This window comes from Rhynchophorus ferrugineus, unplaced genomic scaffold (assembly GCF_030347505.1).
Source record: "Rhynchophorus ferrugineus isolate W39M unplaced genomic scaffold, kcgeb_rfMv2 rfM5, whole genome shotgun sequence".
NCBI classification, from domain to species: Eukaryota; Metazoa; Arthropoda; class Insecta; order Coleoptera; family Curculionidae; genus Rhynchophorus; species Rhynchophorus ferrugineus.
The window spans coordinates 17952653-17966186 of NW_027472584.1; the positions used below are offsets into that span (position 1 = coordinate 17952653).

The 13534-nt window shown below is 30.1% G+C and overlaps 1 protein-coding gene across 2 annotated transcripts in view; it reads left to right on the forward strand.

The window, feature by feature from the left end:
* Positions 1-449: 449 nt before the first annotated feature.
* kcc (solute carrier family 12 member kcc) overlaps positions 450-13534 on the forward strand; it is a 154993-nt gene continuing 141908 nt past the window's right edge. For both annotated transcript variants that reach the window (XM_076405066.1, XM_076405067.1), the window contains exon 1: positions 450-829. In XM_076405066.1, the coding sequence (XP_076261181.1) occupies positions 682-829 (148 nt within the window). In that variant the 5' untranslated portion in view covers positions 450-681. The remainder of the gene's footprint in view (positions 830-13534) is intronic.

Sequence of the window (13534 nt, forward strand, 5' to 3'; positions counted from 1 at the left end):
ATTAGTATTAGTTGATTTCCGAAAAATAACTATTAAAATTCTTGGGATAGATCGTAATTAAATTTTATAGTAAAAACTTCGTATTCTTAAAATTTGTTAAACATTAATTAAAATATCACTTAGTTTGTTTGTATACCTATTTACTTATCAAAATACATTAATAATCATATTTGTATAAAAGATAAATATTTTCCTTGTTATGGTCCTTTTGGTCAGTTTATTGTGTTTTGTGTTGTAACCTGGTCATCATGAGTAAGGGAATAACTTACTCTCAAATTATAAATTTTTTCGGTAAGTCATTCAAAAGAATAGTATTTTATAGTTATAGAAAAACGCTGTAGTAGGCGCTGCTTAAAATATCCGTATCTGAAATTACTGAAGAATATTATAGATGTCTCTACTATAAATATACAATTGTATTAATAACATCGTATGGTTCACGATCAGTTAAAACTGCTTGTTCTGTACAGTAAACTGTTTTCAAGCCGGCTTATTGGGTTATAAATATCGTAAAAGTTGGTACCTTTGAAATACTTCTGTGTATTTTAAATTTTTAAATTAAAAAGCCCGGGCTTATAATTTTATGAACTAGAAAGTGTTAATTTTCACTTTTTAAACTTTGCTAATAGTATTGTAGAAGTTTGTGAGACATTAAAGTGGAGAAACAAAGTTTTGTTTACAATGGCTGAACGTTTTAAAGTTTCAAAAGCGGAGGATGCGAATAATTATAATAGTTTCAACGATACGCAAGATGAATCCCATTTCAGCAGTTTCAATGATCCTAAAGACGATCAACGAATTAAGGAAAAACTTTTGCCTCAATATAAAGGTAATTGAAAATACCATAGGTTCAAAAATTAAACAGCTAATTTTAAATTTAATTCGAAAATATGTTAAAGGGGCTGATGTTTTTACCTGGATTGATATAAATATTTACTTAATATTGACGTGGTGAATAGGTCTAGATTTGAGGCCAATTAATTGTTTGTTTTTTTTTTAATATCGAATAGAAATTCTTAGTTTATAATAACAATATATAATGCCGCATACTAATAAAACACTTTTTGTAAAACACATTTGTGTGAAAAAATGTATGTATGTTTTATTTTTAGCTTAATTAAGTATAATATTTATAATATTACTTTTAAATAATATTCTCTGTTAGTTTGCGATAAAATAATTTTAACAGTTTAGGTCAAGGTTTCATTATTTGTTAATATTTGTATGAAATTCAAATGGCAATTAAATACTTTGAGTTTTTTGTCTACCTGCGTTAGTTTCTGTATATCTTTAAAGGGGAATATAACTAACATAGTATGCATTGTCACAAACAACAATGTTATTGTTCAAATTTGATACTTTGAAATATGTCAGTGCCAGTTGGTTACTGCTCTGTTTAATGCTTTTAAAAGTGCATATTTGCCAAGCAGTAATTTTATATATGAAACTTTTATTAAATATTATTTTTAATATTAATTATGCGATAATTTAATGAATAATACATCTAAATATACTAAAATTAGTGGTTCTCTTACTAAGTAAATTATTTTAGTTACTTTTCCTAAGTCTTATCGAAATTGTCTCTGGAGTTTAAAATTGTCAAGGTCATATATAATTTGGTCGTATTAAAAGCTTTGATAAATACATTTAGATATGTGCATATACGCATTTGGGATTTGGTTTTATTAATAATTTCAAAGAAAAACTATTATATTTATTATTATTATAATAAAGCATTTGTTTTCTCTTTTTTTTGTATAATATCGGCTTACATTTTTTCGGCAGGCTTAACATTTCTAAAAATAAGACTATTTTATGACTTTTTTTGAGTACTATAAAGATTTTATATGTTGACCTTAACCTAGCTATAGAGTGATTACAAAAGTTGAGTCATGATTTTGCATTTTAGTTTCAAAATTATTTTAAAAAATTATGTCTTAATTAGTTACCAGTTAGTATTTTTTTGTCATATTTTACAATCTTATTTATTATTGTGTTGAATTCATAAAATAATAAAATTGTTTAAACATATGTTTATAAGGATATCCGATATGATCAATCATCAATAAATCATCAATATTTTTTATGTTCCCATCTAGATAATTCGGCCATTTTAGATTGAAACCATCAGTAATAAAAACCACATGACTTAAGAAGTAGATTAGCTACTAATACGAGGATAAACAATTTGTAATTATTTATTACATAAGATAAGTGTTTTCGGAGATATTTAAAGTTAAAGATGATTAGTCATTTTTATATTTTTATTGCTTTGAAATTGATAAAATTATTTAAACATAATTGGGGATTAAGTTTAATGTATTTCTATAGCAGCCTGTAAATAACATTTTTTTTTGAAATATCTATTATTTATAGTTACCTATGCTTTCAATATTTATTACTCCGGTATTTTTATTCTTTATTATTTAAAATAGTTTCTTGTATTACAAATCTACTCTTTTAAGTAAAAACTATTTAGAATATATAAATAGGTTGGCTTGGTGGCGCAGTGGTAAAGGCGATGGGACGGTCCTCCGAGTGTCGCGATAGTCGCGGGTTCGAATCCTGCTGGGGCATTGGTCATAAATTTATGTTTGTGATTGTTTAAAATTAGTGAATGTTCTAGGCAAGAGTGTAAAATCCGACAAGGAAAATGATCCCAGTCACGCCAGTAATCAGGCTGGGTAAGACCGGATGTATTTTGTTTTTCAAGTCGGTCACTCGCCAGTCTGTGTATATATATATATATATATATATATATATATATATATATATATATAATTTTTAGTATTTTTTATGGTGTATATTTGATTTCTACAGATTCGTGATAATAATATTGAGGTTAGAGTAAGTTACCTTTTTTGTTTTAAATACTGACAGCGCTAGAGATCCATATTACTATGGTATTTATTGTTACTTTATTTACTTTAAGTTTTTAACGCAAAATATGAGTGTCACTAACACATCATAAACTATATCTATGATATTTTGATACAACTTTTTATCTTTATATGGTATTTAATACAATTTTTTCATTCATTATAATATTATTTATTCTAGTATGGTCTTTAATACCCAGTAATCATGAATAAACAACTTGGACTAACTATTTAAGTCTTACCAAACGAGACAGTATCCTGGGAATTATTAATAAAATCAACAATACTGCTATTTATGCTGGCATAAAGCGCTGTATACATTTATGTTTGAATAACTTAATAAATTTAATAGTTTAAAGTAATAGTAAACACATTTTTATGTATATTTTAAAAGGAAAATATAAAGACAGCGTTTAATAGGAATATGGTATTTATTTTAAAATCATGCCTTTATTACAATGAAAAGATTGGGAAAGGAAAGTTTTGAGAGCAATTGCAGATTGTAATATCATATCTTTTGGATATTCTAAAGTTCTTTTAACGTGTAACTACTCAAAACTACTTAAATGTGATTTATATTGAGATAATATCTTAGGATAAAATACAAATTCTTCGTAGAGAAAGATCTTTCTAACAATAATATTATGCCCAAGTGGCGTACTGTAAAGTTTTACGTAAAATATAATTAAATAACTATACGTTTAAGGTATTATAATGTAAAATATTATTACATTATTATTTAGAATTATTGTTTAAACAGAATTTAAATTCCACGTCGTTGAATTCACAACATGTATTGTCCAAAGGAACAAGGTCTGGTGGATATGGTGGTGGTGTAAACAAATTTCTCTCTCTCTCTCTCTCTCTCTCTATATATATATATATATATATATATATATATATATATATATATATATATATATATATATATGATTTCTGCTTCTTTGGAACTGAGAAATAGGTGATTAAACTATAGCAAAATGACACGTAAAAAGAAATAAAACCTTTTAACATGAATATAATTACATAGGTTTTTGTAATTAAAATAAAATAATTTAATATTGTTAGTGGTATTATAATTAATAATAATAATTTTTTATTTTTGTTTTTAATTATATTATGGTCATATCTACATTGAAAAACAAAGTCAGTTTAACTGGCATCAATCAATAAGTAATTTCGAAGTGAAAGAACTTTATTATTATTAAATAAAAAAAAATACTGTCCATTAAAATGGATACACGAAATATTGTCCCTAATTGCTACGGTAATTAAGTGAGTAAATATAAACCAGCAACAATTGAAAACTAAATTGTATCACGCTAAAACTTTCAAAAATTAAATTTGTATTTCCATTCTCGAGTTGGAGAGTGTACGTTACGTTGTAGTAACAATACAGTTATTAAGAGTTGGTTAATTTAATAAAAGCTGCCTACATCGTAACGTTATTTTACGTGTGTCTAGACGATATACTATATTTATTTACTATATATAATATATTATTTAATTAATCTCAATAAAACAAATAATCTTTTAAATATTGTTAAATGAGTTTTATGACAATTTTATGTTCGTGATTAGTATCAAATAATTTATTACGTATTAGGCTTTTTTCACAAATTTAATGAGGGAAATAGGGACATTGCCTGGTGAATATGGCGGTCTACCCTAGAATTTGTAATTTATGTTTTTTAATATAGGTTTTTGTGAGACTATTGGTTACTAGCTTCTTTGAACTGATTGCTTGCGTTCACCGTGGTTTTCCTTCATTGGTCTGGAAATGACAGTATCAATAGAAGGAATAATAATCACTTGGAGCAGATTTGGATGCTTTGTCTTGGCAAAAGATATTTCTATTTTGTCATATGTAGTCGTTTTTTTAAATTACAATCAGATTTTCATGAAATCTTGACACGTGTCGTTTGAAAGTACTACGTTAGTTTTGGCTTAGGAATGTTAAGATGTGACGCCACCTTATGTCAGACTTATGGTAACATTGTTATAACAAATGAACTTGAAAACTTTTCACGTCGTTGAGATTTTTATTTCGAATGCCAGTAAATGCTGTATCAATTTTAAGAATTGTTACATAATTTATTTGAAATATTAGTGTACGTTTTTTGGTGTAATACTGTTCAGCTGAACTGATGACCCTTGTTTCTACAATTCCGTTCAAATTACTCTTTTTAGTTAATGATATTGGATTATATTGGGATTATTATAACTGTTATCAACCTAATTTTTGAGTAAATGTATTATTTAAAGAATATATCAAGAACATCCACATCCAAAAGTCACTATAACTCAATATTTATTGAAACGTCATGAAACATTTCGTATAATTTATGAGTCGATATTGTTATTTGATTGTCACTGTCACTTTGACATGCACTTTTGCAAGGACCCTGGTAATCTAATCTGGCACACTTTTATAAATATATACACGAAAATAATATATTTTTAGACTGTTTTAACGAATGTTAAGTAAGAAATAAAGAGAAAGGAAAGGAGCAATTTATTTTAATTCAACGTAAATAGTTTTATCCGTGTGTTGAGGGAAGATTTATTTTTTTTATCAAGGGGGCTGCTGGCTACTCGTATAATGGAACTTTCTAAATTGCCTTTTTTTTATACATATTTATAAAGTGTACTATACACTTTGTTACCTTTGCGAGTCTGTAAACGACTTTTAAGTACTTTTCCGAGCTTTGATTGAAATTTAGGATATATTGAGCTGGAAGCAGTTTTAACAAGAAATTACTTGGACATTTTTATTTATGGTTTTCACCGTATTTATTCCATTGTCGACAGTTGAAATCGAGATTATTTTTTCTTATTTAGTTTAGAAAGCGGTTGTTTTTATTTTTAAGTTGACGTAAGTATATTATCACTAACGTTGTTTATATTTAGGCCCTTAACAGGGTGTATTTTATTTTTTATGGCATTTTCGAAATTGTTTGAGCAAGAACGAGGGGGATTTTTTTTCTGTTTTGGTGGTTATTATGTTATTTTATTAGTGATATAATACTATCAAGAGACTGTGAGACATAATACAGCGGGGCAGATGGGGAAATCGATAAGCCTGCTTTTTCCTTGATGAAACTGCTAAGGATTACACCTTGGGAACGCGGTGGCCTGGAATTTATTTTCAACTGTCCGATATTTAATTAAATAAGTCGTTATTTTTTGATAATACTGTTGGGGATGTTATTCGAAAACTCATCGGAGGTTAAATTGTTTAAATTGTCGGAAGACACGAACATTATTACGTGATTATGAAGGTCCGCTTCTCATTTTTTATTCTGCTATTAGCATTCATATTTTATGCAGACTAAAATATGTATCTCAAAAAAAAGTTTATATTTAGGCGGTACTCCGGTCTAGAGACATGCATTTTAGGATTTTTTTTAAGGATAATAAAAAAAACCGACAATACTTTTAATATATAAAGAACATATAAAAATTGTAAAAATAAAAAACCAAAAAGTTACAGGCTGATAAATTAGGAAATCTGAAAAAAATGACAGGCCTTCGTTAACACTATTGCTGACAGAATATCTGCTGTCGTACAAAAGTCAAACAAAATATTTTTCATTAAGTTACGGCTGTTCGAAAAAAACGCCATTTCTTTAAACGGTAAGAGTCCAAATTTTGTTATATATTTTTTTTAATACGAAAGAAGAATGTATAGAGAAGGCTTACATCAGATTTCTAGTAAATCGTTTCAGTAGAACTGAAGATATCAAGTCAACCGTCTCGTCTACAAGTTTCGTTTTTACACATCTCGTCAGTAAAATAGCTCTATCTCCGAAAATAATTTAAATTTTCAAAAATCTTCTTGTAGGCATGCTCTCAAAGAGTTAAGCTCTTATGCTTTAATTTTAGATTTGAGATAACCTCTAACAAGAGAACGTCCATAGGGGTTAAATCAGGACTGTGTGGTGCCCAATTTATGTCACCTCTCTTGGAGAATAACTTTCTCCAGAAATTCCGGGAAAGTTTTATGAATTCATGGCAGATATGTATTGAACTCTTGTATCTATTGAATTTTGTAGTGTAATTGTTTTGGTAGTCATTGTTATTTACGATTTTTTTCTACATATTAATAATTTTAAATTCAAGGGGATTGGATACATTTGTGATCTTAGACATTTTGATTATCCTTGAAAGTCTGTCGGTGAGAGTTCAGAAATATCAGTTTATCAGGTTACACATATTTGTCGGTTTATGTTTACAAAGTTCAGTTGATTTGAAAAATTGAAGTCTACTAACTGTTGATTGATTAAAATAACATATAGATTCCAGATAGATTATTTTCATGTTCATACACGTTAGATAAAAGGCATAGCATATCACTGATTGCAGAGCGGACTGGTTACTCAGAATATACTTTCAACTTTGCCTAAGATTTAAAAGGTTGGTTTGTCAATTAATTATAAAGTCTATTTGGGCTATGAGGTTGCATCAAAACGTTAAACCGACTCAATCATAGCAACGTGGAAGCAATACAGCTGCTGAATAACGGGCAAGACATCAGAAGATAGAAATGCATTGCTCTAAGCATATCTAACATAAAATGTATTAATAAATCATCTTCTGGACTTTATTGAATTGAATCTGGACCTTTTTGAATAATTCTTCTGCTATTTGCCAGTTAATAATAGTTATTCTAATCAAGAATAAACTCATTCATTTGAAAATATATCATAGTGTTTTTTTGTCTAAAATCGTCATCTATCAAATGCTTTATTTTTATATTCTTTCCTGTCAACTCAATAACCTTTGTGACCGAGGTATGTTATTGATTTTTTTAATGAATGCTACGAATATTAGTCAGGCAATAAAAGTTGATAGTACTCGCTATAGCAATAGAATAATCTTTTTTTTGTTCCTATTTACCATGAATAATATAAATTTTTGCCTGTTATTTTGGGACACTTTTTAATTGCTATTTTTTAAAAATTCTTGTCTTTAGTGCAACATATCCTGTTATCTTGTTTGTTTCCAATTATACCATCTTTTGTAATTTAGTTTATTCATCTTGAAACCCACAAGCTTTTACCCACAAAAGTTCTAAAGCATGTTCATTTCTATATCTCGGAGATTTTGTATTTGATGTACAGTGAAAGTCTTTGTTTAACTTTCGTTAAGTTAGAATGAGGAATAAACAGTGATTGTAAAGATTGAGGGATTTTGTTCCTGTTCCATTCTATCTGCTATTTTGTTGAATAATATTTACTCTTGAACGGAATGACTACATAACGAAATGATTTTGATTAAAAAAATAATTTAAATTTTCTGTGTATGTTAAATAAGAAGACATCTTAATTAAATGAATAATAGTTAAGATGCATAACAACCTTTTTGTGTTGCTTGGCTTCGCGTAGCCATAGAATAAAGGACAACACGAAATATCCTTTTCCCTAAATTTCTCTCATCCAGTTATGCTCGTTATTTTTTGTTAAAATAAAACTGTTTGTGCCCTTATAATTATACAGCGTTGTCCTCGCTAAGGAACAATGTCTAAATAATTAAAATAAAACCCGAGGGGTTTTTATTAAGATTTAAAAAGTATTCAGTTTCCAGAGGAGAAGAAAGTACCCTTAACAAGTGGGTTATGTTATTATAACGTTTTTACTTCATTTTCGGTGGGTCAAAACGTAATTAATTTTGCGAGAAAGAATGTTCTTCGGCCTTTGATGGCGCGACAACAATATGGCTTTTGGCGTTATAATTTTTGTTTAATGTGTAGCTTGTTAAAGTATATCATGGACAGAGATTTTATGTTTATCCAGTTACTTTAAAGAAAAATATAACAAATTAAAACTAATGATGGTTTGAAGGCAAAACAAATTATATGGCCAATAAACTAGTTTTAAAGGATTTAGAACAGGTGGTGTTGACAGGCTTCACTTTTCAGTATGTGTTTTTTTATTGAGGTATGAACAGAGTTTTTGAGTGCGGAAAGTTTAACTTTTTTACTTTCGTTTGAATTTCGAACTTCGAAGTTTGAATATTTTGTGCCGTATGATTTGAAGCCGGCACATACTGAAACTGCTTACTTTGCTTCTTCAAGAGTAGCACCGTACATCCGAAGCAGACTCCAAAAACAACTCGATGAGACGGTCCAGTGGTTACATTTCTGGAGGTTGCAGGTCAACCCACAGAAAACCCAGGCCATCTTCTTCCACAAGAAGCGTTTTGCACCGAGCATTTCGCGTCTTAAAATCGAGAACGCCGAAATCCCATGGTCAGAAAAAGCGACGTATTTCGGTCTTGTCTTCGCAAAGCGCGCGATCGCAAATTCAGGTGGAATTCCCACATTCAAAAGTCCCTCCATAAAGGTCAAGGTATTGTTAATTTGCTTTTTCCGCTTATCAACCAGGCCAGCAGGCTTCCTCTCTCTATAAAATCACTCCTATACAAAATGCTGATTCGAACAGTCGTTCTATACGGCTCCAGTGTCTACCTAAAATACGTCTCACCTAGCCAACTGGAACGTTTTCAAGTCTTCCAAAACAAAATTCTTAGGAGAATAATCAATGCCCCCTGGTTCGTCAGGAACAATCAAATTCACAGAGAAACAGATGTCCCCCAAGTTCACGATTTTATATCCGAGGTTTACTCGAGATATTTCTCCACTCTTCGTCTCTCGGACAATAGATGTATTACCGAGCTGGCCGATATTTTAGGCCAATAACTCATTCGGCTCTTCGTGGCCTTATTCTATCACAGCCGAAACTTCCCCGTCGTGCTTTAATTCCAAATTGTCTCGACCTTCTCCAGCGAGCGATTAACTCATGTACCGCAAGCTGTGTGGTGTGATAACGACGCCACGTCCTTGCCTGGCCCTTGTGCCTCTTAATGGTGTTACCAGTTACGGGCACCCTCTTTACTAACAGTAAGAAGTATCAGTTAGGGTCATTGGATCAGCTGATAGGGTGGGGTTTAGTAGGTAGCCCGGAGGCAGTCTCCACATAACCAGTCCAACTCGCTTATTCCTGCGGGTCTTCCCGACCAGGTATCCGTAACAGGATTCCCCTTCCCCGTTCCAGGCCAAAAAAAATATTGAAAGGCGTTTGGTCATATGTGAAATTCTGCTTCAAATGTAAAATTGGAAAGGTTTTTGCATCGTATTGGTACTGGTAATGAAAAGTGGATTTATTAGGATAATCCAAAGCGAAAAATATTATGGGGACCAGCTGGTCATGCATCAACATCAATGGTCTGTATTTGGTGGGATCTGTACTGCGCGAAAAATGACCGGAATGCGAGTAAAAACGCAACGATGGTATTCTTCAGTATAACAACGTTCAACCAAATATTGCAAAACCGGTGAAAACATATTTGGAAACATTAAAATGAGAAGTTCTACTCCACCCGCTGTATTTTCCAGATCTTGCTCCTTCTAAAAAATGGGTCCATTCGTCGGGATATCCTCAAAAAATACATCGTTCTTTCGAGATAGAATCCGTAAATTGCCTGAAAGATCGACGAACAATAATTTGTATCAAATAAACATTGTACAATTAAATAAAATCTTTAAAATTAATTTATAGGCCTAGTAAAATAATTAATAATAATACTATAAATAAAAATTCCAATACATTATAGTTCTGTATCTATACAGATGGCAAGTATGTAGCATTCCGTCAGAATTAATACCTCAAAGTCCGTTCTATTCACTCTGGAGTTCTTGATGTTTAGAGAGCCATCATACGCTGATTGACCAATTAATCTTATTATTACGGAATGAAACATTTGCTTAGTTCTAATTAATACATAGAATCTCAAATTATTGATTTAAATGTCAGACGTCAGAATACAATGGGGTTGAATTAAGCTATTGTAGAAAAATGGGCACAGCCGGAAATATTATTTGTATTCAAGTAACAAATCACAATAATATTATAAAAAATAGATAATAAAATAGGAAATACAACTTTTTTCAACAACTTCAATTATTGTTTTAATAATTATACTTAACAGAAAGCACCACTAAAAAGTTATTCGCGCAGTACACTTCCAGCAGGTGGATAAAGGTATCGTCTTACTATAACAGTGATAAGATTGAATGTGTAATTGGTTGGTGGGGTTTATTTTTGGCAGCTCATCAAGCTGGCTTGATCTTATTCCATAATTCCACTGAAAAACTTGAGCTTGTACGTGTAGATATTGTACACTAAGATCGACGTCGTCCTGTATTATTTTCGATATCTCTAATTTAATATTCTCAGAAATATATTCTTTGCTCTTATTTGGTATTTGATAAATTTTTTTTTATAACATCTTTATTAGATACGCTTAGTACAATCTTAATTTACAATTAATATATTACTACTTTTCCTATGTAATTGGATTAATTAACAAGCAAGACGAGTGCGAGAAAATACATCAATATGTATTTCTCATTTATAAAATTATAATTATTTATTAAGTTATAGCTATAGTTTACACTAAATCTTTACACTTTATATAAGTTCGTATGGTTTTGTTCGCTTCAATCTCCTGACATCCTGCAGCAGTTGTGTTGCTTCCACATTAGTATGATTTAGTAATTTTCTTTCGTGTTTCAAGGCGAAATCTTGGATAACTTCACAAATCCATTTGATTTCCAGGTCATCGTGCAGTTCTTCGTTGGTTACATAGCGATAGGCATTGGTAATCAATCGAAGAACCTTGTTTTGACAGCGTTGTATGACTAGTTGATTTGAATTTTTATTGCAACCTCATATTTGCACGCAATAGGTCCAAATTGGCTTTACAATTGTATTATAGATCAACCTCTTTGATTTTAGATCAAGTTGAGAGTCTCTTCCGACTAACCAGTATAGTTGTTTTACTGTGGTTCTAATGTGTTTTGCTTTTTGTCTAACGTGATGCTTCCAATTTAATCTACCGTCAAGATGGATTCCAAGGTATTTAGCTGATTCTGCTTGAGGAATCGGACATCCATTGAGTGATATAATTAAGTTTTTATTATTTCGCTTCAATGCAAAATTAACGTGGACAGATATGGAGCTATTAAGTTGAATTTTCCAATTTTTCGTCCATTTGTAGATTTCGTTGACTGCCACTTGCATTTTTTCTATTGCCCTAGGCAGAGATATATCTTTTGCCATAATAATTGTGTCGTCAGCAAAGGTTCCAAGAAGTGTTTCTTTTGTTGTTGGAATGTCATCAGTGTAGAAAAGATACAGGAGAGATCCTAAGACGCTACCTTGTGGAACTCCAGCTGAAATAGTTTTAAATGTCGAGAACGCCATTTCGTGCGATACTCTAAATTTTCTTCCGAAAAGATATGACTCCAGCAATTGACAATAGTCACGCGGTAAAAATTTTCACATCTTACAGATTAATCCCAAATTCCAAACCCGATCAAAAGCTTGTGAGACATCCAGGAATACTGCAGGGTAGTATTTCTTTTCCTCAAACGCTCTTTCAATAGCCGCAGTTACTCTGTGCACTTGATTGATTGTTGAATGGTGATTTCGAAAACCAAACTGGAAATCTGGTATTGTTACCAAATTTTTAACACGTTTAAATATTAGTTTCTCAAATAGCTTTGATATTGCAGGTAGTAGCGAAATAGGCCTATAAGATTCGACTTGTTCTGCAGGTTTGTCAGGTATTTGATAAAGTGATGAAACAAAATATCAAATATTTAAGAAATTATCGAGAAATTTTTATCCATCTACCATATGGCCCGTTTTTGTACCCTTAGATTATAGTTTTTTCGATAAACTTTGGTTTTCCTAATGAAAACATTAATATTCCTTAATAGGTTAAAATTAATGCCAATGTAAGAAAAATATATACTAAATTAATAATTCTACCTGACAAATAAAAAATTATTATATTTATTCTTAATTTATAAAAAATATATTTTTTTGGGGTTAATTATTCAATTCAACATCATAACACTTATAACTTGGATTAAATGTCACTTGGAAAATAATTAGGGAACATGTAGGATACCTAACAAGATAGGAGATATTTGATATTCGCTAATTAAATTTTAATCAACTGAATTCCCTGTAATGAACCCCACTCATAAGCGTTTATTTAATTTGTACGTCTCTTTTTGCAACACTTCTTTGATATTTAATTACCAAACTCATTATAGAGTTCTTGTAATAGATATTGTTTCAAATGGCTGGGGAAGATTTTAAGACCGCTAAAGGAATATTAATATTTAAATAAAACGAGAGATATAAAATTGTTCTTAATTTTACGTGTATATATATCATATATCATACGATGGTTTTACATCGTCTTGTAATATTATCGTGTTACCTTAAATTAACAAAATCATCTGGACTATATAATTAGAAAGGTGCTATTAAATGTCGAATTTTTTTTTGACGTCTTTGTTACGAGGGGTTTTCTCGAAGTTGTTGAACAAAGAAAACGTAACATACTTGGAGAAAAGTATCTTTATTTTTTACTATAGTGTCTTTTTAACTTCATACACTTTTTTCATCAATAATTAATAACTTTAAAATGCAGTTATGGTCACCAATCACCGTTTCGAAAGATAAAATAATTTAAAATATTTTTATTATAAAAATTATATAAATTAAAAATTAAAAAATTATAAAAATATAAAAATTACGTGCTTGCATGTACTTTGCTCAGTGATATCTATTGGTGAA